The sequence below is a fragment of the Spermophilus citellus genome (genome assembly GCF_964194105.1).
Source record: "Spermophilus citellus genome assembly, chromosome: 8".
Classification (NCBI taxonomy): Eukaryota; Metazoa; Chordata; class Mammalia; order Rodentia; family Sciuridae; genus Spermophilus; species Spermophilus citellus.
In genome coordinates, this window is record NC_138189.1 from 151,285,167 (window position 1) to 151,311,259 (window position 26,093).

The following is a 26,093-nucleotide window of genomic DNA, read 5'->3' on the forward strand; positions in this document are numbered from 1 at the left end:
CTAAATAAAATATAAATGAAAAGGACTGGGTGTGTGGCTCAGGGGTTATGCACCCCTGGGTTCAACCCCTGGTACCAAAAAGAAGAAGGAAGGAGAAGGAGCAGGAAAGGAGGAGAAAGAGAAGAGGAAGAGGAAGGAGGAGGAGGAAGCGTTAGACAGGGCCTAATATGTCCAGAAGTTTGAAGTGCAGAAGCCAACAATTCCACACTCCCATTTCTTGTTCTGCTTATGAACATACTTGATGTCGTTCTGTTTTGTTTGGCTTTTGAGAAAAAAAAAATGAAACAAAGACTGAGGAGCTGTGGATGGGGAGCCAGGCAGGCACTGGGCTGGGGCTGCCATGATAGACTGCCACCGCCTGGTGTGTGAATGACGGAAAGCTATTTGGCCAGAAGTCCAAGGTCTGGCACCAGCAGGGTGGTGCCTGGTGAGGCCGCTCCCCCAGGCTTGCAGACAGCGGCCTCCTCACTGAGTCTGCACTTGGCCTTTCCCTGTGCAGCCACAAGCCCACGCCCTCCCTTCCAGCTCTTCTTTTCAAGGTCACCAGTGCTATTGGATTAGGTCCCTGCCCTATGAACTCATTTACCTTTAATTACTGACTTAAAGGCCTCCTCCCCGAATACTGCTGCCTTGGGGATCCGAGCTTCAATATATGCATTTGGGGGTGGGGGAGAGGACACAAATCAGAAGGTTACCTAATACTAATTGGAGGGTCAGAGGTTTAGTGATGTAAGCGCATATGAAAAACCAACAGATGACACTGCATGTTAGGACAAAGCAGAAGTTGAAGAGCCTGAGAAAGCTCCCTGTGGCATGAGCTAGATAGACAGAGAAGGAAGAGGGCTAGTCTTGAAAGGGATATCCAAAAGTCACATCACCCTAAACACGTGATGCTGTTATATCAGGGACAGCCCCAGCAGTGTTACAGAAATCATCAGTGACACATGCTTTGTACATAAGAATAAGAAGCCTAAGGTCTAGGTTTCCAGCCTTCTTCTCTGATGGGCCTTGCTCTCCTGAAGAATCTAGCAGAGCTTCATTCCAGGGTCTTACTACTCGCCATTTTATTTCATCAGTACTTTTCAGATAACATCCAGTATTAGCAACGTAAAGATGGTGTGTCTTCAGAAAGGGAGCTATAAAGTCCAGGTGGTTTCAGCAAAGAAGCATTGGCTTATGCTCTGGATTTCAACTGAGGGGACAGATTTCGTGTGCACCACTGAGGTATTAAAGTACTTCTTGTTGCTCACAATTAAAATGTTCTCGCAAACTCAAATACCAGAACAAGATTTGAAACCAGGGAGAAGTCAGAGGGAATCCAAGCACGAGGATTTTTCTGTCACCTTTGCTGGCTCTGATGAAGGAGTGCGAAGGAGTGTGAGTGGTCTCCAGAAATTGACACTGGCCTCTGCTGACAGGAAAAGAGGACTTTAAAGGAGACATGCAAAGAAATGGGCCTGCAAGGCTGAGTTCCGCCTGTAACCCGGGCAAGCCCAGAAGGGCCTCCAGGTAAGAGCTCAGCTGACATTTTGATTCTCTGAGACCCTGGCAGAACACACTTGAGCCACGTCAAACTTCTGACATAGAGAACTGAGAGACAACAAATTTGTGCTGTTTTAAGTCACTACCTTTGTGCTAATTTGTTACATGGGGATTGAAAACTGACAGTTACTGGCATTGTTCTTTAAACATGAGGAAAATTGAATCCAGTTGGGGGAATTCCTCTACATTAGGTCCCCAGGCTGGGAAGATCCTACCTGGATTATCTCTGCCCTCTGGGAGCTTCACTGTGTCTTCTTGCTTCTGCATGGAAGGGAGCTTGTGTTAGTAGCCGCGTGGCTTGCCCAGCCCCCTCCTGCCAGGAGATCTTGAGAGTTCTGAGCATCTCCCCCTGTCCTGAGGTCTGTCCCTGTCCGTTCCCACAGGCCGCTCTCCTGCTGATGAGACAGCCCAGCTCCTTGCGGGCCCCTTGGATGCCTCATGAGACAGAACATGTGCTCGCATCTTGCTGAGGTCATTCCTTTTCCATCTTCAGCTTCTTCTGGGGTGGCTGAAGGATCATTCCAAGAAGCTCCCTGGTGGCTCTGAAAGGACTGAGAAGACCCACGGGCCTCCCTTGAACCCCTGGTGTTGAGTGCTGGGACCTTTCCGTCTTCCTGAGATCGCAGCACAGGGCTGTACTGCTGCACCCCTTCAGCTCTTTGTGCTAACCTCCAGAGCAGCTGTCTCTTATTTTTAACAACTTTTGCCATCTGTGGAGGATGAGGATTTCCCACATCCATAGCTCTTTCCTCAGTTTCTTCCTCTCTCTCCCCACCCCAAATTTTACTATAAACATAAAGAAGAAAACAGCTTTCACTTCAACACTTTGCTTAGACATCTCCTCCACCCAATTTGTAAACTCACCATGGACAGGTCCTTCCTCCTAGAGACTGCGGGGGACCATTTTCCTAAGCTTCCGGCCACGGTGGAACCAGGGTCTCCCTTCCTGCAGTTCCAACACCAGGAGGCTTTCTTTCTTCTGAGCACGCCCTTGCAGTCCTTTTAGGGTCCATAGCTATAGCAGTCTTTAAAGCAATCTAAGCTTTTAAAATTATTATTATTCTCCTCAAAATTCCAGCAGCTTAGTTTACCACCAGATTCCAAAACACTTTGCACATATTTGAGGTTTTGTTACGGTAGCATGGCTGGTACCAGAATGTATATCAGTGTTCTGTTGGTACCATACCTAGGATCGCAAACTTAGAAACTTAAAAGGGACCCACTCGTTACCTCCCAGTTTCTGTGCACAGACGTCTAGCAGGACTCAAGGAGTCACAGCAGGACCAACTGAGGTCCCGCGGGCCTGTTTCCTTCAGGAACATCAGGTCCGCTTCCAGGCCCATTCTTGGGACTGGCGGAACACAGTTCCTTGCAGTTGCAGACTAAGGTTCCCGTGTCCTCCTGGGTATTTGGACAGCGGTCACTCTTGGCTCCTTGCAGCCATTCTCCAATCCCTGCTAATGGTCCTCTCCATCTTCAAAGGCCAGCAACAGCGTGGCAAAATACAGTTGAACAAAGATTCTCCCCGACAGTCACCCCTAAGGTGGGGCTTAGTTCTATAACCTTGCTTCAACTGGGACTTTTCTTCGTTTACTTTAGTGTGTGATAAGTGAGCTCCTGATAGAACCCCCTACCATGAACTTTACCATGACGGTCCCTGCTCCCATCTGAGCATACTTTGATTATGCTATTTCTCTCTACAGGTTCCCGTGTGGCATCCAATGGCAGCACCTTGGTTCTCCTGAAGTTCAGGAACTGTGCCAGGGTTTCTTTTATGTAACTTGTGTACATATCCGAAATTCCTGCTTTTATCTTATCCATCACAAATTACAGACTGAAGTGCTAGACACTTATGTAATTGGCATTTCTAAATTCTTCTGGAAGCAAATAATGAATGCACATAAAAAATAAAAGTAGTAAAATATTCTTCATTGATTTCACTTTAAAGTTAGCTCAATTAAATTATCATGGACTATAAAATCATTTCACTACAAAAATTCTATCAAATGAGAAATGTATCTTGAGAAGATTTAACTGATGCCAATTATTAAGTTACAGTAATTATTAAATTATTTTTGCAAAATGCTCATATGCTTCAACATATTTTTAAAGCACATTAATTAAGCAAGAATAATATCTGCTTTCTTCTTTGAGGGAAGCTCCTTCTACCTATGATTGCAGAAGATTAAAAACTATTTGCTTTTAACCTCCTCAGATTAAAAGAATGTAATCAGAGACAGAATGACAAATTGATTAAAATAAAAAGCTTTTTATAATTCTTGAAAAGTACCATCATCTTGTTATGTATTCATTCATATGAGTAATGTTCCATTTGAGGTCAAACAAAATATTTTCCAAAAGTTATAAGTTTCTGTTGAACTACTATATTTCAAGTTTCTCAGCCTTAACTTCTGTAAAAATCATGTTATATTGAATAAAAATGCAATTTTTAATAAATACAGAATCTAACACTGAAAAAAGTACAGATGGGCAAATGTTTTCCTCTTGTGGTTTTCCTGTTTATTCATGTTAAACAGTACGTAGAATTAAACCCATAAAAATGGCAGCTGTTTAAATCATACCATCCTGATTCTAAGGTAACATAGAAGATCAGCTTTCTTTAAAATGGACAGAGAACTGGTATATGTGTGCTTTTTGTTTTTCTCTGGTGGGGAATTAATATGAAATATCAAGTTTTCAAAGGTTTCTTTCCATTTGTGGTCTTTAAAAAAACATAGCTGTAATCTTGTGAACCTTATGCCAATAGCATGGGATTTGCCCCCATCTCTGATGCTGAGCTGTTCTGGTCAACTGCCCTGACTTTTATAAGATGTGACAGGAAGCTATGTGGGGCAGTTTCAGAATCTAGACCTCACCAGCTTTCACAGCTTTTCACAACCTCCTCCCCACTGCCCCCAGCCCTTGAGGAACTCTGGACACCCAGGAAGAGAAGAAGACCCAGTACCGGATTTTAGGGTCTCTCAGCTGCTAAACTACACATGCAGTGACCTCCCCCCACCCCAGGGCAGATGCATGAGGGGGCCCAACAGTCGTCAGAGTAACCAGTTGGACACAGCATGGTGAGAAGTATAGGTAAGGGTTGTTTTCAGCCACCAGGCTTCAGGTTAAGGGGTTCAATGCAGCCACAGAGTCCAAAAATCTAATCCTCCACCAAAAGCTGGTACAAAAAATGAGTCCTCTTTCAAAAGCTCCACTGTACCACAGCCTTCTTTAGCAAACTGCTGTATACAAAGAGATTCTGTACCAACATTTTAATGATCTTTTTCTATTCAATGAGTTAAAAGGAGGTAATATCACATTCATCATTTTCAGAAAAGTGCATTAGAGAATAATATTAATAGAAAAGATTATTGTTTATACTTTGAAAATTTGTAATTAATTTCTCCCATTCAAAAATTATACTTAGTGTATTTTTATCTTTAAATAAATTAAAATTTACAGTATCGTTTTATCAGTGTAAGAGCTCGCAGGCTTCAACCCATCTTCAATTTCTCAGGGACAGGCAGCCAATTCTGCAGGTAATATTTCCTCCATTGTATTGTTATTGATTTCTCCTTTTTCTTGAGAACTTTTTTCTCCTTGGCTTAGAGGAGTGAGAAAATCTATTGGGGTAAAATTCACCTAGACCAATGTGAGAAATGGAGCCCACGAGTGGAAATCTAGGCTCTAGCTTGAGACACAAAATTATTGTGACACAAATAGTTTCATTTTAGGGCTGGGGATGTGGCTCAAGCGGTAGCGCGCTCGCCTGGCATGCGTGCGGCCCGGGTTCGATCCTCAGCACCACATACCAACAAAGATGTTGTGTCCGCCGAGAACTGAAAAATAAATATTAAAAATTCTCTCTCTCTCTGTCTCTCCCCTCTCTCACTCTCTCTTTAAAAAAAAGAAATAGTTTCATTTTAGCACAAAAATTTCATCCTTAAAGTTTATATTTTTTTCACTTTTGACAAATCTCAAATTAAAGGCAAACATTCTTGCCATGGGCCAAAGAGAAGTAACATTAATTTACCTCTTTGAGATCATTGATTTTCTCAGGTATCTGAAAGTCCAAATGGAACCTTGCTACCTGTCCTACCGCCTGTCTCACTAGCAGAGCCCCACCTGGCTGTCTGGCACTCCTTCCCCAGGATGCACTTCAGGATGGACAATTTGGGTGCCGCAGCCCGGCTGGCTGGGCAAAATAGCCAGGGGGTGATGAGCAACTTGTGTACATTGATACAGCAGGAGTGGGAGCCGGTTATTGTAGGACAGGAGGGGTATTTATACATTCCACACAGCTTATCTAATTAACATAAACTAGGTACAGCAGTCAACCAATAAGGAATCTCCACACTTAATAACTCGCTGGCGTTACTTCACAAACCACTCCCTCTGGCAAAATGCCAGGCGCCATCCTGACTTGTTTACAGACCCTAACATTTGGGGAATCATATGCATGCACCACAATCCCGTTCCTCGGCCTCCTGCTGTCCTTCCTTGGGCCGTCCCCAGCCTGGCTTCCTCTGGCTCTCCAGTCCCTATTTCCGCTCCACCATGCTGAGCGGTTTGGGGAGAGTCACACATTCCTAATTGCCTTCCTAAGAAGCTTTTTTTGCTTCTTACCATCAGGACCCTGATTTTTTTCAAAGCGACATGTGTCCAGAATATGCAATCTACTTCCCTGCCTACATTGCATAGTTCTGGTGAATTTGACGCAAGTGGAAATGTGCTGAGAGTCCAGGGACAGGTTTTCCTTTGCTGAATTCAGTGTCCCCGCCACCACTCACCTTCTACTGTTCCCTGTCTCGGTCCTGATTCTAGTGGGTAAGAAACGCTTTGAGACCAACTCTCCTGTTAAACCGAGGACATTCCCCAGATTTAGGACTTTTACTTGAAACGGGCAGCAGCCACAGACAACCTGGAACAAGTTTTTCATTTTATAAGAGGTGACAATGAAGACAAAAGCTACATAGAATGGCAGAAGAGAGACATCAAGGGTGGTTTCTGATGGCTTTGTACACCATATAAACTAGGCCTCCCTAACTTCTTGTTGCCCAAGAGAAACACCCCCTCATGATCAAACCATTGTCTGGGGGCTTTGTTACCCATACTCAACAAAGCCTCTAACTATGTTCCCAACCTGATGCCCTCTCGTCCCTGAGAAGTGCATCACAGTCATTTGAATAATGTCCCCTGAAGTGTGCAGTACCCAGCCTGTGCAGTTATCTGTGGTGACCCTACACTGTCCTCAAACCATGAAGCTCCTAACATTCAAATATGGCTTCACCTTAAAGTAAATCCAAAGACATACTGCCTCCTAAATAAAGTATGTACAACATAGCTCCTTTTTTATTACTATTATTTCATGTGTTCTCTTAGACAAAAGGATTGCTTGCTTCTTTCTTTCTTTCTTTCTTTCTTTCTTCCTTCCTTCCTTTCTTTCTTTCTTGGTACTGGGAATCTCACTGAGTCTCTTAGGGCCTCACTAAGTTGTTGAGTCTGGCTTTGAACTCACAATCCTCCTGCCTCAGCCTCCTGAGCCACTGGGATTACAGGCGTGTGCCCTGTACCTGGCTTCCTTCTTTATTTTAGATTGTAGGTCTCTAAGCATAAACTTGATTCCCTCCCTTTCATTTACTCTAGGCTTTTAATGTACTTGATTTGATTGAAAAAAAAAATGTTTTATTATTTTTTGAGATTGCAACAATAAATGCAGTGGGAGTCTTGTGTGACCATTCCGTGAGGCTGGGCATGGAAGTTTGCAGTTGTAGTGTCATGGGAACACTGAAAAATTTCAGATGTGGAACATTTTGGATTTCAGATTTCTGGATTCAGGATGCTCAGCCTATGTGTGGACCGTGAAGCTGTTTATTGTTTCCATCTGACAGTGTTTAACTTACTTACTACTATTTCACAAGCCCCGCCCCCAGAGCCTCAAAACACCGCTGGCCTTGTCAGCCCCTCTGTTTCTGGGGTTCCCGGGGGCTCGGCTGGACAGTTTTTTCCCTGGTCTCTCTTGGGGTTCTTCATAAAGTTGCTGCTCATGGTGGTGGAGGCTGGAATCATCCCAGGACCCACTGCCCCCTGGGATGTGGGCTGCCTGGGCCTCTCCCTGTCCCTGGGATGGCCTTTGGGGGCCACTCTGCACTGCTTCTGGAGGGGGCGGGGCAGACCTTTGATTGATGGTTCTAAGAGGGCGCCGCCCAAGGCCGGACCTGAAGCTGCTGTCCTCCTCTCCTGCAAGCCTGAGTTGATGCCCTGGCACAGGCCCACAAGCTACAGCGGGAGGGGACCACTTGGGGACATAAACTGCAGGAGGCACAGTTCACTGGAAGCATTTTGGAGTCTAGCTACCACATGTAGCTGGGGGAGGGGGCGTGGAAATACTGCTCCTTTTTCAGGAGTGTGGGAATCTACACACGTGCTTCTCAGAGAACAATTGCAGGGTGGCATTTCCAGTGTTCCTGGCACAGCCATCCATTCTGACAAGGCACCGGGCGGAGAGTACAGTGAGCTCTTCAACCGACTTGGTCCAGATTGTGATTTTGCTTCACCCTTCAGTCAGAATAACTTTCTCTCTCTCTCTCTCTCTCTCTCTCTCTCTCTCTCTCTCTCTCTTTCCAGAAAGGGCTTAGTCAAAATTAAATAAAAAGAAAAGGACATTTTAACTCCCCAAAGGAAGGATTATGAATTAGGCCAACTGTCAGTGCTAAGAAATATAGGAACCTAGAAGACACTGACCAGTAAAACGGACACGTTACACCAGGGGCATGTAACGTCCAGCCTAACTCAGACAAGGTGAAAGGAGACATTCCGAGAAACTAAGGACCCTGCCTGCGACTCCTGGTGCTGCTGGGTCCTAGGCCCATCTGAGCCATCGCCACAGGGAAATGTGACAGCACCCTGCCACCTCTGTGGGGTGGAAAACATGGTCTCCCAGGAGCCTCTGTGACCTTAGGAAAATGTCTCACCCCACAGCCGCTGCCTTCCAACTTATTTTTGTTTTCCAGAACATTTTAAATTTCCAAATGAATCTGCTCTACCTTCCCGAGGTTACAGTGCTAAGGCATGCTTGTTGAGCAAGTTACAGAGACTTGGGAAAAGGAAAGAAGGAGGTACGGTTTTAGAAGAGCAGAGACTGGGGACAAGAAATAATCCCTTTTATTTTCTTGGGAACTTGTCAAGTTAATAATAAATTATGCACAACAAATAAGTAATTTATCTGATTCACAGAAACCTCATCAGAGAATGCATAGTGGACATATTAAATTATGAATGTCACCTTAACCAATGACATTTACCATTAGGTTCAAAGTAGTGTAATTATATGCAATTATTGCTATTATTATATATGACCACATGACACGGGAGTCAGGAAAGCAACTTGTTACTAAGTCCGTTTCTGCTAGTCTCAGATACTTCAAATATAGTTCAGAGAATACTCATCCCAGGACCCACTGCCCCCTGGGATGTGGGCTGGCTGGGCCTCTCCCACATACTCATGAGTGACATTTATCAGTATGAGGCGCCTGATGACAGGCTGAGGGAGAAGGCTGGCATTAAGAGGTCATTTAAGCTACACAGAAACCTGTAGTAGAAGAGGTGGGAAAATCAGTTCTGAGAATCCAGTGAATAGACATACATTAGAGGATTCTAATTTCCTTTTTAAAATTCCTTGCTATCTTCAAGGAATGGACAAGAATGTGAATTCATGTTATCATGTGTACTATAGGTGTAATTTTGGGGTTTGACTGAGTTTTTGCTCTAGCTTAGGGGTCTAAGAAACACAGGTAAAGCGTTGTAATCAGCTACTTGATAATCATAGCTAGCAAGTCTTCATCTTGCTTAGCTGGTAATTCTGCAAAATGAATCTTATTTGGGGGTTCTTTTAATTTTTTGAAGGAGAGGCTTTTTTCTTTAACATTTTATAAGTAAAAACTATTTTAAGACATGCTTTCAAGAACAGCACTGAATAAAGCTGGCACCTAATTTTTTAAAAAATGTGAAATTTAAATAAGGATTCTTTTAAAAGAGTATTTAAGAGAGCAACACAGCTGGCTATCCCTATCGATACACTTATCATGCCAATCAAATCTTTTGCATGGTCTAGGTCTCCCTCAAGACCCATCAACATAACTAACATAAGATAAGGCTAGATAAGGCTCTTATTAATATTAGCATTAAAATCATCTGGGATGAGTTTGATAGACCTTCCTTGTCTTAGTTCCAGCGTCTGCCATGTTTAATAGTGTGTGAGAGGACAGAATCTAAATTTGTGGGGAAATATGGAAGATGGCCAGTGAGAACTTTCTTCCTGAACCTTTCCAGATTCAAAGTAACTAGAGTACTGTGCGGGGTGCTATCTGAAAAGAAGTAAGTACATACGGCTTGATATGGGAGGTGGTACATTTGCACCTCCAAGCAGTCCTGGGCCTGGTCATAATCAGAGAAGCTCGGGAGGCTGCTGACGCTGCTGGGACTGTGTGTGTCAGCCAAGCGCCGAGCGCGCTGTGGCCTGCTGCTGCCACTTTCCACACGAGCCCTACTGGGCTGCTACTTCTGAGACCCACTGGTACATGTGGAAAATCTCGTGAGGTTTGTCTGGAACATGTGAAATAGAGATGGTTTGCCCACCGTGGAGCGGGAAGCAAGTATGCTGAATGCTTTTGTACAGTGAACAGAGTTCTCCACACTGTGGCCCAGTCGGAAAGCCTGCTGGGAAGGCTCCTTAAAGCACTCTGTAGTGAGTAAACCTGTGGACCTACTAATTAAACTGGAGGACTCACACAAAGCCTCTACATTTTCATGCATTTCATTCAAAATCATTGGCACTCTAAAATCAGATTATTCACCTTCAGCAGCTTTAAAGTATTATAATGACCGAAAAATGAGCTTACAAATAAATTGAAATTTATCTCTGCCAAAAAAAAAAAAAAAAAAGAAAATCAATGAACTCTATGAAAAGAGCATAAACTTTATAAAAGACCTAATTTTGAAATGTATAATTGTGCTTTGGGATACTTGAACTTGTGGGGAGAATCTTTTGATGGAGCTACTGCTTCTAATTGGATAAAACTGTATTTGGGGCTGGGGATGTGGCTTAGTGGTAGGACGAGTACTAGCACACAGGAGGCCACAGCTTCCATCCCTAGTACCTCAACAACAACAACAACAACAACAACAAACTGTATTTTGTACACAAATGTGCTAAAATTGAGATGTCAATCTGTGCAGTCTACAAATTTGCTTAAGATCATCAAAGCAAACAAATTTAAAATATATGTTGAGCGTCCTCTTTAAAAAGATATGTTGACGTGTATAGCTCTAAGTGGATTTTTAAAAGACAATTTCTAGGGAAAGATTTAAGCTGAACATTTTGTTCTTCTTAGTATAAAGAAACCAGAATTGAGAATATATTAAGCAGAGTTTGCTTTGAACATAGTAGATACCTTCCTACAAACAGGGAAATTTTTGATTTAAGATTCTATAGACAAGCAGTAATTGAAGGTGTCAGTAACTTCAAATTTATGCAGTTGTGAAGATAATTTCAGGAAATCTTATAATGAAAAATAAGGAAAGCCATATGAAAAAAAAGGCATTTTTCAGAAAATGCCAGTACCTATTATTGGAGAAAATGATGGCTAAGAAACTGATTAAACAATGTGAATAGTAGCAAGAGTAAGAACTCTGTTCATGCTATTTTTAGCATGCGGGTAATTAACAAAAAGAAGTATTATAAAATTGTTATTATTAAAGCTTTTCTATTGAGGAAAGCAAAAAGCAATAAAAAATGAAATAAACTTTATTTGTATGTGAAATAAACTTTATTTATTTATTTTTATTTAAAAAAAATATTTATTTTTTAGGTGTAGATGGACACAACACAATGCCTTTATTTTTATGTGGTGCTGAGGATCGAACCCAGGTCCTGCCCGTGCTAGGCGAGCACTCTACCGCTGAGCCACAATCCCAGCCCCTATTTTTTGATATAAATACATTTTTTTAGCTGTAGATGGACAGGATACCTTTATTTATTTATTTATTTTTATGTGGTGCTGAGGATTGAACCCAAGGCTTCACACATCTCGCGAGGTGAGTGCTCTACCACTGAGCCACAACCCCAGCCCTGAAATAAAATTTATTTAAAGTAAAAAATTAAAATTCTAGATGGGCTGAAGATTATTAACTGCTTAGATGTAGCTGATGTTACTATAAACTGTATTCCGTGCTGGGGGATAGTTATCATTAGAAAGGCCCACCAAACCAAGTTTCTGGAATTTCCCCATCAGGTAGAAACTATTCTAATTATCACACTAGCAAGTGGCTTAATGAAAATGAAATGTGATATACATATTTCTCATTTAAAATTTTCAGTAAACATATATAAAGTGACAACTTTGAAACTGGAGTCAATCAGTGTTGCATGGCAAACTAAGTCATGATTAAAACTGCTCCATTTACGTATGAGGTGCCAAAATGCATCCTGCTATCATGTATAACTAATTAGAACAAATAATATATTTTTAAAAACTGCTTAAGCAAGCAAAACTACACTGAAATTTCACTTTACTCCAGTTAGAACATCAGCCATTAAGAATAAAAACAATAATAAACAGTGGACAGGATGTGGAGAAAAAGGAATACTTTTATACTGTTGATGGGATTGTAAATTAGTACAACCAGTTTGGAAAATTAGTATGGAGATTCCTCAAAAGACTTGGCATGGAACCACCATATGCCCCAGCTAAACCACTGCATAGTATTTATCCTTAAGAATTAGTCATTCTACAGCTACAGATGCATACCCATGTTTATAACTGCTAAATTCACAATTGCCAAACCATGGAACCAGCCAAGGCGTCCATCAGTGAATGAATGGATAAAGAAAATGTGGTATGTAATCACAAAGGAGTTTTATTCAGCCAGGAAGAAAAATGAAATCATGGCATGTATAAGAAAATGAATGGAACTTAAGAACTTAGGTTAAGTGAAATAAAGCCAAACTCAGAAGGTCAAAGGTGGTATGTTTTCTCAGATATGTGAAAGCTAGAGAGGAAAAAGGAAATAAAGGTGCCTGTGTGTAGGGGGGAATCTCATGTAAATCTATAAATCCAGATAAGATATCAGTTGAGGGGAGGGACCAGGGGGAGGGAGCAAGCCATAAAAAGGACAAATACTGGTTAATGCTACTGGCCAAATTGTTACATTGTGTTCATGTACGAATATGTTACAACAAATCCCCCATTATGTACAACTATAATGTGCCAGTAAAACTATTAAAACAAATAAACTGTTTAAATCATAATTTATAGTTTCATAAAAATCAACTTTCATCTAAATATGCAAAAATTAAACTTTACTGTCATTTTGGTTGTGTTCTGGAAAAAGAACCACCAAATTAAGGGTAAATAAGTTAAAGCTAAAAATTAAGCCTCATGCCATGAATAAACAATATGGGAGAGTAAGCACAAGCAGGTCTACTTGGTTGTGTTTCTACTAATGTATGCTTGTTATACTTTGAAATTCCTAAAACCAGGGAGATTGGCTTGGTATTTTGGGAAACATACCGGAAAAAAGGAGAACTTTTCACTTTAGCAAAAACAATAAAAACAATAACAGCACTAGTTTCCCACTCCGTCGATTGACAACACACCTATTTTCCCAGCAGAAACCCGGGATCTAGACCTCGGGAGGGCGCAGGGCGAGCCAACAGCGGGCGCCTCCTGCACGCAGCGAGGTGGCGGGCGGCGCTGCAGCGGAGCGTCCCCAACGGGCGGGCGGCGGCGGCCCGGCAGCGTGCCCTCCTCGGCCCATCCCTCGTGGAGCTCTGGGCTGGGAAAGCATCCCCGCAATTGAGTGGACGGAAAGGCGAACAGGCCGGCGCGGGGCTGCGAGCCCAGGGGCCTCGGAGACGCGCAGCGAGGGAGGGACGCGGCCCGCAGGACAAAGGCAGGCTCGCGGCCGAGGGAGGCGGCGACTACCGAGAGCTCAGGTCGCGAGAACGCACCACCGCCCTGTCCTCCGCCCCCCGTGGGAAGGCGGAGCCCCGACGCCCGCCCCGAAAGGCGCCCCCGCCGAGCGACAGCGGGTCCCCAGCGGCCGCGCACGCCCGGGCACGGGCCGCCAGGGAAGCGGGGGAAGGCCTCAGGGGCGGGGCCTGCGCAGCCCAACGGGACCTGCCCGGGCGAGCGAAGCTAGCAGGGCCGGGGGCGGGGCGCTCGCCGGCGAGTGAAGAAGGGCGGACGCCGGGGGCGTGGCCTGGTCGGACGGGTGAGGCAGGTCGGACGGCGGAGGCGGGGCCTCGAGAGCGGGCGGGGCCTGGGCGGGCGAAGAAAGGGCGGGGCGGGGCCTGGGGGCGGAGCTTCGGCGGCGGGGCGGAGCCGGCGGGTCCCGGCTGCCCGAGACAGTCACTGCCCTGACGGCGGCGGTGGCGGCCGCTGGCCGGTGGGGGTGGGGAGCGGCACGGCCCGGGCTGCTGGGGCAGCTGGAGCTGGCCGTCGCCGGGAGCCAAGAGGCGGATCTGCAGCTGGGAGCGCACCCCAGGCCGGCAGAGGAGGCGGCTGCAGCCGGATCCGGGAGCGCTGCTGGTGGCGGCGTCTCGCGCACCCAGTGCCTGAGGCGGCAGCGGGGCCCGAGGTACCGAGGGGCGGCGGTGGCAGGGCCGCGGTGCCCAGGGGCGGCGGCGGCGGGAGCGAGGCCCTCCCTCGGTCGGCAGCGCGCGGCTGCGGCGGGGCTGGCGGAGACCCGCCTCCCCGCCGCGCCACCCCCGCTCCGGCGCGCCCGGCGCCGCGGGCCCGGAGAGTCTGGGGCGCCGCGCTGGACGCCGGCCGCGGCCCTCGAGGGGGCTCCGAGGACCCCGCACCCTCCCGCGGACACACCCCAGGGGCGGGGCGGGCGGCGGCGGGCGTGCCGGGCCGGGGGACCGCGGTGCGGGGCGCGGCCTCTGCCAAGCGGCCAGCCGCGGCGGCCCGGGCGCCGGACCCGGACCCTTTTGTCTCCCGGCCGAGCTGGACTCGGGCTGCCCCGCCGGCGCCGCTGTCCCGCGCCCGTGCTCGGGAGGAGTTCGCCGCTGCGCGGAGCGGGAGGTGGCGTCCGACCCCGTCCTGCGCGTCGCCCTTGGTGCAGCGCGGGGAAGGAGTCACGCTGTAGTGTTTGATTTATCATTCGTGGAAGGGACCGTCGCCTTCCCTTTTCTGTTAACCAGTTCCCATCCCGCCGCAACCCTGGTGTTCTTTTCCTCGATTTTGCAAACTGCCAACAAAGAAGTGCGGAGAGTCCAGTAGACAGCCCCTGACGGCCTTGCAGGGCGAGCTGAGAGCGCTTCCTTGGAGGCGCTGTTCCACCAAGCTAGCCTCAGAGCCTTCTGGCCAAAATGAAGGGTGTCACTCCATGTGCAGCAAGTCTCTTTTTTTCCCTTTCTAGGGTGAAAAGGTTTCAAAAATCGATATTAAATTATTAAAATCGGCTGATTGGGAATTACAACCATAGAAGAAAATAATGCAAAAGGGAAATAGAACCAGTATCTTTGAGGGGTAAGTGTCCCAACTTCTTGAAAGTGCCAGAGATGAGGTGTATGGATTTTTGAGATTAATGGGTGAATTGTAAATAAGCTTTTAATATATGGTATTTTGCACTAAGATATTTTTGTTTGTTTCGTTTTAGTTACTTATGGAAATTGTGGATTACCTGGACATCTTAAGACCCAGGAACCCGTTTATTAAGAATCTGCTGTCTTGAAAAATGCATTTTATGAATGCTTTGAATTAAGAAGGTGTAAATAGTGGTTTGTCATTTCTGCCACATAAGAGATAATCTGAATCCGTTCCCTCGAAGTTGCCCAGATGCCTAAAACTGGCAAGAACTAGTACTTGGAGTGATCATCCTTCAATAAGAAATACAGAGCTACCTATGTACTATATAAATGTTATCTCTTTGATAACATTTAAGATAATGGACAACTTTTCTACATCTAATTTTCATATACACAATTAACACTTGGAGTCTGGAGAAGCATTTGTTATATATTGAAAGACTGAGTTTTCTCATTTTGAGTTTTCCAGATTTATTATTTCATCTATATGCTTGAAATCTCTACAGTCACATAAACTCCAGACATGACAATGGAGCTGTATGACCCATCAAGATATACAAAAACTATTGGCAAGCTTTGGAACCAGTTGTTTTTGTGTCTGTTCAACAATTAATATATTCTCTGCTAATCAAGAATATGGAAGCAAATATAGTCATGCACATTGTATTGATAAATTGTGACTGTTGAATTTTTCTGTAACTGGTTACTTTTGTCATTCAAATGCAAGTTATGTCCAAATGGATATAAAGACTATATTGGTGTACCTAGCTCCTAGCCAGTGTTGAAGATAGAAAACCTATTATGACTAATCCTTGGGAAGAAAAAGTCTGCAGAATGGCCCAAACAAGTTTACTGCAAGGGAAGCAGTTTTACTGTAGGGAGTGGGTTTTCCACAAGCTTCAGCATTGCCTCCAGGAGAAAACCAGCTGCTGCAGTAGTGCTGTCAACACACCGTCCCTTGTGATGAATTCTGGGAATAATGCTGGTGCTGTCTCAGGAAAGGCAGCTGCCTGGGGTGTGTTGTTGGTAGGAGGGCCTGGTAGTGGCAAGACAGCCCTGTGTACTGAACTCTTATGGCCAAGTTCACCTACAAGCTTGCAGAGAGGTTTACATCGCCAGGCTTTGGCCTTTCATTTCTGCAAAGCCCAGGACTCTGATACTTTGTGTGTTGGAGGGTTCGTTAGAGGTTTGGTTGCCCAGATATGCCGCAGTGGACTACTCCAAGGATATGAGGACAAGCTACGAGATCCAGCCGTTCAAAGCCTCTTACAGCCTGGGGAATGTGAGAGGAACCCAGCAGAAGCATTCAAAAGGTAACAGCAAGAAATGTCATAGTGTTTAGGTTTCTGTGCAACAATTAGTGATTTTTAGCTAGGTTTTTTTTTTTTTTTTTTTTTTTTTGAGGTACTTTTACTAGTGCTGTGCAGTTGGGCTTAATCGGTGGTTGTGAGTACAACTGTTTATTTTAGTATGGGAAGAAACAGAACTTTGTATTGCACAGTATATAGATTAAAAGTAAGTCTTAACTGTTCTTGTTAAGTAACAGAATGTTCCGTTTCTAACAGTAACTGTCAGTGGTAAGGGGAGTCTGTTCTTACGATAAAGAAGAACAGTTAGCTGCCTGGAAACCAGGCCTCATTTTCAGGGAGGATGAACTATCTATACTACGAGCTGAAGTAGAAGAACTCTCAGTGTAGAAGCCAGTACCTTTTTGTTTATAGCATATTATTTTTTACATGAAAATTTCTCCTTAAAAGGCGTCTTAGGCATTGAGAGTCTGAAGAAAATTTGCTAATGTGGTTTTGGGATTATTCCCATATTAACTTATTGAAAAGTTGAATTATAAGTTTATGTGATATTTGTAACATAGTGAAAATTTGGGATTATTTTAGTGCTTTTAGTGAGTGGTACAGAGAACATTTTTCCCCCTAATTTTAGTTAAGCATTTGTTCATGGTGAGTGGACTGATCTAAGCAAGTTGCTTTTTGAAGTGGCTGCAGATTCAAAATTTGCTCAAGAAAACATAATTTCTTGAAAATATGATTTTTGCCTGTGACTTCCTTGGTCATTGTGAAAGTGGCAATTGGTTATTGTGTGCTGGCTGTTGCCTCCCTTCTACTTGAGTGACTCATTTTGCCACACACCTTTTTCTCCCCATATTAACTAGGCTTTAGCAGGTAAAAGTTTGTGCCCCAAGGATTATGGAACACTGTGCACTGGAGGTTTGTATGAGTGTGTCTCCAGGAGGACTTGGAACAGTTTTGAGTAGCTCTGAAAAGGGGGATGCTTGTTTTTATGGTCTCCTCAAATCTAGTGTCATGAAATCTATAAAGTTTGAAGGTATATTGATAATATTTAGTAATTATAGGAAACAGTATGTTAGTCATTGTTCCAAGAGTTTTATAAATATTAAACCATTTCATCTTCATAATATTCTGTGAGGTCATCCCCATTTACGTATGAGGAAACTGAGGGGTGGAAAGGGAAGTAAACTGTCCAAGCTAGTTAAGTGGCATTTGAAGGATCTCTCTCCATATTTGTAATATAGATTTCTTTTAAGGACTTGATGAAAAGGGGAGTGATGTAGAAGTTGGTGTGCAGTGAAGTTGGAGAGTGAGGGCTGGTTCACAGTGTGGCTAAGAATGAGGAATGATAGTGTAGAACTTAAACTTGGGAGGGGTTATTAAACTCACAGAGTCTTGCTTTTGAGAAGTATAGGACTCTTGGCCTTTTAATCTGTCAGTGCAGTCCAGTAGAAGTCAGGGTGCGTCTTTTGGTCATCAAAATCAGGCTTAAAACTGTTACATCATTCACCAGTCTATGAGGATGTCTGAGTTAATGCTTGTGGCACAGACGGGAGATGGCAGGTGTGATGGAGCAGGTCCACTGTGCAGTCACTGTGATTGAGCCAGTGAGGTAGTCTTGAAAATGAAACTTTCCCTTTTGGGAGACTATGGTCTCTACACAAAAACATCTTTTATTACTTTTTCTCAAGATAACCATCAATTGTGAAGACTTGAGTTTTAATCTCTTTGTCATCAGTAAGTTCATAAACTATTTGGATGACACCTAAAACAATTACTTTCAAAGAATTCAAGAATACCCTAATTAATTAAAATTATATAATTTTGTAATTTATTGGAATGCATATATAAATTTCTAATACCTAAATGTTTAAAATCCTGATAACTATATATTTTTAATGTCCTAATACTTAAGCATACCTCTCACTATAGTATCATTGATTTTTCTAAAAGAAATTTTTCTCTTACTCAGTTGTTCCTCATATTTTATTTTTCTTGTGTAATTTACAGTTATTATCTAATCGAAGGGAAGAAGCAGTTAGAGCTGTGTGTGAAAACTGCACCAGCACTGTTTTTCTGATTGACAGTAGGTGCTATTCTTGATAGTGGGTGCTAATCACTTTGTCTTTCCATCCTATATTTTCTGTGTCTACACTTGCTTGCCCTTTTACCACATTAACCAGTAAGAAATCCCTCACCGGATGCTGCCCCTCCATCCTGGATTTCTCACCCTCCAGAATGGAGGACTGAATAAACCTCTCTTGTTTATAAATTCCCCATTCTGTGGTATTTTGTTGCAGAAGCAGAAAATTGACTAAGTCAACTGACTTCTTAAATAGGTCCTTCAAGGAATTTTAATAGGAACATATTCTATCAGGGCATGTATAGTTGTAATTTAACAGCCAGACAGTGGGACAGAGGACCATTGTTTTCAAGGAGTTGTGGTATTTTGAGGGAGATAGAAGTAGCTATGTGATGAGATGAAATATAAATATAAGCAAAGATATGCAAAATCTATTTTTCACTTTAAACGAAAACAAAATCCAAAACCAGCTTTTATATTGTTATTTTCTTAACATTTAAAATTTGATAATGTTGATAGTTCCACATAGTCATGTGAAACAATTTACTAGTAGTGAGAAATTGATAAAGAAAAAACCCTTTTTCTCAGATCCACTAAGCTGGGGAACTTTCAGAGAAGTGATTTAATAATAGATGCTTTTTTTTAACCACTTAATTTTTCTTCAGTTTTTCTATTTTTCCCTATATTTTACTCTTAATACTAGGTGAAACACATAATATTGTATGCTGACTTCTTACATGCAATGATACTACTGAGTTCCATTTTCCTGAATAACAAAGAGAGGTAGAAGGAATTTCATATTAATCTAGTTCCATACTGTCATGTTCCCTTCTGACTTGGCACAGTATGCCATTTCTTAGATTTCGTTGTCATGAAATTTTTTTAATATCAATTATTATTTTTTAAAATATATTTTAGTTGTAGATGGACACAATACTTTTATTTTATTTATTTACCGTTTTGTGGTGCTGTGGATCAAACCCAGTCCCTCATATGTGCTAGGTGAGCGCTCTACCACTGAGCCCCAGCCCAAATATTCTTTTAGTTGTTGATGGACCTTTATTTATTTATATGCAATGCTGAGAATCGAACCCAGGGCCTCATACATGCTAGGCACGTGCTCTACCACTGAGCCACAACTCTAGCCCTAATATCATTAATTCTTAACCGCAAATATCGAGAGCAAACGCTGTGTGTTTTTGAGAACAGTTCATAAAAAAATTTCATGACAACGAAATCTAAGAAATGACATACTGTGCCAAGTCAGAAGGGAACATGACAGTATGGAACTAGATTAATATGAAATTCCTTCTACCTCTCTTTGTTATTCAGGAAAATGGAACTCAGTAGTATCATTGCATGTAAGAAGTCAGCATACAATATTATGTGTTTCACCTAGTATTAAGAGTAAAATATAGGGAAAAATAGAAAGAAAAACTGAAGAAAAAGTAAGTGGCTAGAAAAGCATCTATTACTAAATCTGGCGAGCTGTGTTAGGTTGATTTCTGTGGGACATAAAGCAGTGAGCAGAGTAGGCAGAGTCCTGCCTTCACGGAGCTTGAATTTGAGAATAACTGAGGTAAATAAGACACATTAATTTCTGTTGTTGCTTTTTCATTGTATTTTTAACTAATTTTGGAGTTTTATGATTTTTACAGTTGTGTTATCAGTGGAACTAAGTTGAAACGATTACGTTCTTAGACTGGTTTCTTCCATTCCTGCCCCTTCCGCTTCTGTTACAGCCCTTGTGTGTCTTGTTGGACAGCCCTTGTCTGGAGTTGGCTTAGAGTGGAGCTCCCTGGCAGACCTGGGACTGCAAGATGCCTTCCAGGATCCAGGACCTGGGGAGGGGCTAGAGGGTGGCTGAAGGTTGGGTCTGGTTGGAGCTCCGGGTGAACCTACTCTCGGGCCTTGAACCCTGGGGTCTTTGTGGGAGGTGTCTGGCACAGAGCTGGAACTCCCGACCCTCGTCCTGGTCAAGTCAGAGCCTGTGTTTATTTCAGGCCAATATCTGCAGGACCAGGAGTGAGTCTTCTGTGCGTGGCATGGCTTCCTGTGTCGCCCTGTGCAGTAGGAAGAAAGAGTGTCTTCAGGGCACCCCAGATGAAGCACAGACAGAATGAAACAGTGATGAAAATTTAAGATCAGTTGTCTAGGTTTTGAGAGTTCTGCAGGAAACTCGAGTCCATGCTGGAAGGCAGCGTGGCTTGGTAGGACAAGATGGCGAACTGGGAGACCACCCTGACACTTGTTGTTGTGTCAGATAAGAGTCGCTCAATGATGGACTGTTCTTTCCCAGCTTTTTATCTGTTTCTGTAGCATTGATGGTTCTTCACTTTACTCTCTCTCGACTTCTACCTTGAGTTGTCCTTGCACCTCTTCTGTTGGCATATGTTGTATCTCGTACCTCTTTTGTTACGCATATGCTTCTTTATGACATCATTTCTGATGAACTTTTTTATATTGACCCTAGTGCTTTGTGTGGCACTTTACATACCACCTCTCTCTGAGGGAGAGCAATGCTGCTGCCCATCTAGACTGTCACAGCCTAGCTGAAAGAACGCCCAAGCTCTTCATAAGAGAAAACTGTCAGATCAGGCGGGGCAGGCTGCGACCAAAGGAGGCAGATTTAAAAAGGCCACTGAACAGGCTTTATTGAGACATCACTCCTGGGCGGAACTCGATCAGACCCACAGAGGGGACAGGGGAAGGGTCTGAGGAGAAACCGAGTGGAAGCTCAACCGGACTGGACTTTTATGGGGCTTACAGCAGGAAGGGAAGGGCTTGGGACAGGAAAAGGTGTCTCTAGGGTCCCTTGCCTCCTTGGAGTTGGTCAGGGGAGTTGGCTGAACTCCAGGATTGGCCAGGGGGTCCTGCTGATTGACAGGAGTTAGTCAGGAGATCTGGCTGATTGACAGGCATTTCCGCCGGCACCTGATTGATGTTGTTTTCCAGCGCGGGCTGCTTTGTTCTAAGTTGCCACTAAGTCACCACCAAGTCACCACCACCAACCTAACATTCCAGCCTTTTTGGTGATATAGGGTTGCGAATTTCGGTCTAGCTACTTCCTGCTTGTTTAGGGGCGTCGTGGGGGGGAGTGGATCGGGTATAGGTTCGGTGGGGAGGCGACTGTAGGGGTATAGGAGCATCTGGTTGTAGGTCACTCTGGCAGTTTCACTCACGTGCTTTCGAGCGAACCTGAGGAGGCAGGGAGCAATCATTAATAGAAGCCCTATTACTAATATAGGAGTGAGAATGGGAGTCAGCCATGCAATGAGGGTTGAGTTTAGCCAGCCTGGCCAGGGTCATTTGATGGTTGCTCTTTAAGCCTTTCACCCAAACGACGGAGGGTGTCAACATTCTAACATTCTCTTCGACCAGTCCAATTTGGTTGATACAATAGCAGCATTCTTCTTTCAGGAACAGACAGGTTCCTCCTTTATCTGCGTCAAAAGATCTAGAGCTCGACAGTTCTGCAATGAGACTTGGGCAAGAGATGTTATTTGCCTTTGTCGAGAAGCAAGAGAGGCGGCTGATTCCTCTACTGCTTCCCAAAGTTGTTGTTCAAGCTTCTGAGTAGCGGTTACTGCATAACCAAGTCCTCCTGCCCCGAGTCCAGGGCTGGAGGAGGCCAGGGAGAGGCCAACTACTACTGGTAGAAAGACGGCCCTTCTTGTCCTGGAAAGGGAGGTGGTGACAAGCCATGTTAATTCAGCCTCACTGTAGTTAATTGGGGGACCAAGGTGGAAGGAACACATAAAGCAAACGGCATGTTGAGGCTTAGATTTTTTGTCAGGGTACCATTGCACCGGAAAAAGAACCCAGGCGGAGCAAAGGTTAAGGAAGAAATTCGAACAATCTGGTCACAGGGTGCAGAACCTGAGGATGTGTAGCAGCAAGAGAAGTTCCCTGATGAGTTACGAAAAAGAGGTACTTCCTCAAAGGCTGGAGAAGGGGGTCCTTGGGGTCTAGGTGAGGTATTGAGCAGAAAATCAATGGGACTCACAGTTAATGGAGTACGATCCAAACCTGCGCAGAGGAGACAGTCTGAAATGTTATTCACTTTGGACAAATTGGGAAGCTGAAGGCCCTGACGTATTAGGGCCACCCATGAGAAAGGGTCAGCTTCAGGATGGGCACCTGCATCCAGCTGGTGTTGGAGTTCCCTCTCTCGCTCCTGGATGGTTATGTGAACTTGAGGGAGCTCTTGTATGTAAGGTGTCCATATTCTGATAGAGGCTGAGGGGTGTTTGGCAAAACCCCATGAATAAAATTTACCATCAACACCGGAGGCCCATTTTGGATTCCATGGGTCCCAAAAAGTTAATTTGGTGTAGCTCGATTCTCATAGCAAGGCTTATCTAGAAAGCGTTTTTTGCATGAATTATAAGGGCACCCACCATAGGTGTCAGGCCAGCGCTTACAGGATTCCTCAGTTTGGTCTGATATGAAGTGTAGCATTGCTAAACATACGAGGGATGAGGTGGCCCTGTTGAATCCAGTAACATTAAGGGTGACGGCCCGATTACAGCCAATGAAAGGGCAATCGCATTCGCCCATAAACTGAGAGCTGGTGGTGCCATCCTGTTGCCATGTCGCTTGGATGTAGAAGCGCCATCTGTGGGTTGGGATAGAAGCTTGAGAGAGGTTAATGGTTAGTAACAAAAGGAGAGGGTTGGCGAGAAATCTTGAATTTGGTGGGCCCCAGCATGGAAGTATGACTGTATGGGGTCATTGGGGGATGGGGAGCCTCCAAGTGATGTTGAGGCCTTTGGAGACTCGTTGAACAACCTGAGAAGTGAGGGCTGGACCGTTGTCTGACTGGATGGAGGTAGGAAGTCCAAACCTGGGAATGATCTGCTCAATGAGGATGGAGGCGACCATGTCAGCAGTTTCCCTGGAGGTAGGGAAGGCTTCCATCCAACTGTAAGAGAGTGCTGTCCCCAAGTCACAAACAGTTAGATCCTGTGTCAAGGCCTGACCAAAATGGTAGGGACTGTCCCTGAAGCCTTGGGGTAGGCCTGTCCATGTCATCTGTTGAGACCTAAAGGATGTAGGGTCTTCCTATGTGAAGGCAAAGAAGTCAGGATGGAGGGGCACAGAAAAGAAGGCAGCTTTAAGATCCAGGACAGTAAAGTGAGTGGTCAAAGGGGGATATGAGAAAGAAAAGCATGAGGGTTGGAAACCACTGGATGGATGGGAATAACAGCCTCGTTAATTAGGCAAAGGTCCTGGACTAAGTGATAGGCTCCTGCGGGTTTGCGTAGCAGAGATATGGGAGTGTTGCAGGGGAAGTCAGTAAGGATTAGGAGTCCCTGGGCCAGTAACCAGTCTATAATGGGTTTAAGTCCCTCCCTGTGGGTTTTGGAGATGGGAAATTGGGGACACGAAGGAAATTTAGTTTGGGGTTTCAGCTGGATACAGACTGGCTTGTGGTGGGAGGCTATGACCTGCAATGGAGATGTCCCAGATCTGGGGATTGACTAGGTCAGGGGGCAGTGGCACAGTAGGTACTGTCAGGTTATTAGAGAGGGTAAGAATTAGAGGAAGAAGGAAGTGGGTGGTAGTATTTTTGGGGTGTAGTTGGAGGGTGGCTCCTAGTAGTTGGAGAACATTTCTGCCTAGGAGAGGAACTGGACAGGATGGAATGACCAAAAAAGAGTGAGTGAATGGGTGTCCCTCCAGGGCACAGGCCAGCTTAGCAGTTTAGTTTGGGGAGGCGGGTTTGTCATCAATCCCCATAACTGAGATCTGGGAAGGAAACAGAGGCCTAGCATGGGCAGGCAAGACAGAATAGGCAGCCCCCGTGTCCACAAATAAGGTTATGGACTTACCTGCTGCCTGGAGCGTTACCCTGGGCTCGGCGGGGGTGATGGGGGTCTTCAAGTCTGGGCTTCTTCAGTCTTCTGCGAACCCCAAAAGTTCAGGAGAAGGGACTGCCTGACTGGTCATACCCCTGCGTAGAGGCGCTGAGGAAGGGCCAGCCATGGGGCAGTCAATCTTCCAATGTCCTGTCTGCTTACAGGTGGGGCATGGCCTGGAAGGAGGCTGTGGGTTTGGGAATTGGCGAGCCCAGTGACCTTCGAATCCACATTTGAGGCAAGCCTCTGGTGGAGAGGAATCCTGGTCCCCCTCTGAAACTTCTGTTGGACACTTAGGCCTCAGGGCCGCTGCCAAGGCCTGGGTTTGAGGTGTTACCTTTTTCTGCAATGGAGCCTGCTTCAAAGGCCATTTTCACCAGGTCTCAGATAGGGATCTGAGGGCCCTCCTCAGCTCATTTGAGCTTTTTCTAATATCATGAACCGAAAGAGTAATGAAATGGGTTGCTAACACTATAGTCATGGTGGGAGACTCAAGATCCAGCTTAGTGTATTTGGTTAGGGCCTCTGTAAGGCAGCTGAGAAATAAGGCTGGATTTTCATCAGGATTCTGGGTAATTTCCCTCAGTTTATCAAAGTTAACTACCTTATTAGAAATTGCTTGCATGCCTGCTATAAGATATTGGACCGGGGCTGGGGATGTGGCTCAAGTGGTAGCGCGCTCGCCTGACATGCGTGCGGCCTGGGTTCGATCCTCAGCACCACATACAAACAAAGATGTTGTGCCCGCCGAAAACTAAAAAATAAAGATTAAAAAAAAAAAAAAAGATATTGGACCATGCCAGCACAGTGAGGGCGACCTTGTTGGCCATCTTGATAGTCCCAGTTAGGTTTGGTTGGGGGAACAGCTGCTTCACCTGTGGGGAGAGTCATATCTGTTAAACGAATTTGGTCAGCATGATCTCCAGCAGCCTGCTGAATGCAGGCTCGCTCATCTGGGGTCAGAGTAGAGGACAGAACAACATAGACGTCGTGCCAGGTAAGATCATAGGTCTGGGAGAGAGATTGGAATTCCTTAATATAAGCAGAAGAATCAGCAGAGAAGGACCCAAGAGGTTTTTCAATCTGGGAAAGATCTTAAAGCAGCTACTTCCCTGAGAGGACAAAGGAACTGTGGGTAATCTGATAAGAGGGATTGGTGGGACTGGGTGTGGGCACTGATGGGAGAAGAGAGGGGTGAGTGGGTGGAGGTGATCATGGCTGTAGGAGAGGAGGAAGAGGAGAGGGGTGGAGGGGGAGGGGGAAGGGTGGTATCAGTGGAAGAGGTGGGTGGAGAAATCAAGGTAGCAGGAGAGGAAGAAGAGAGTGGGGGAGGTGGAGGGGAAGGGTCTTATCAGTAGAAGAGGTGAGCAGAGTGGGGGAGGAGACTCAGAGGGATCCGCAGATCCCACCTACTGCAGCCAGGTGAGACCCATTCTTCCTACCCATCAGAACCAGGGTGGCAAAGGGAGGCAAGCGTGGGGAGCCAGAGAGGGAGGGAGGGAGGGCGCATGTGTCTGGTGGCCAGGCGGACTGTAAGCTCGCAGACTGGGCAGCAGCTGCAGCAGGGAGTGGGAGGGGACGCGGTACTGGTACCGCTGGGAGGGAGAGCAGACAGGATGGGAGTAAAGAATAGAGAGAAGGTTGAGGGCAGAGGGCAAGATGGGAGTGATTCTCAAAAAGCCTGAGCGTTGTTTCCCATTTCCCTGTCT

General features: G+C 45.0%; 1 protein-coding gene across 6 annotated transcripts in view; it reads left to right on the forward strand.

Annotated features, from left to right (window-relative positions):
- Nucleotides 1-13,278: 13,278 nt before the first annotated feature.
- Nucleotides 13,279-26,093, forward strand: part of ANKRD50 (ankyrin repeat domain containing 50) — a 42,558-nt gene continuing 29,743 nt past the window's right edge. For 2 of the 6 annotated variants that reach the window (XM_081303421.1, XM_081303425.1), the window contains exons 1-2: nt 13,845-14,181; nt 15,208-16,449. In XM_081303421.1, the coding sequence (XP_081159547.1) occupies nt 15,938-16,449 (512 nt within the window). In that variant the 5' untranslated portion in view covers nt 13,845-14,181; nt 15,208-15,937. Of the gene's footprint in view, nt 13,825-13,844; nt 14,182-14,967; nt 15,078-15,207; nt 16,450-26,093 lie in introns of those variants that run through there. The other 4 variants (XM_081303423.1, XM_081303424.1, XM_081303422.1 and 1 more) reach the window with 4 other exon arrangements.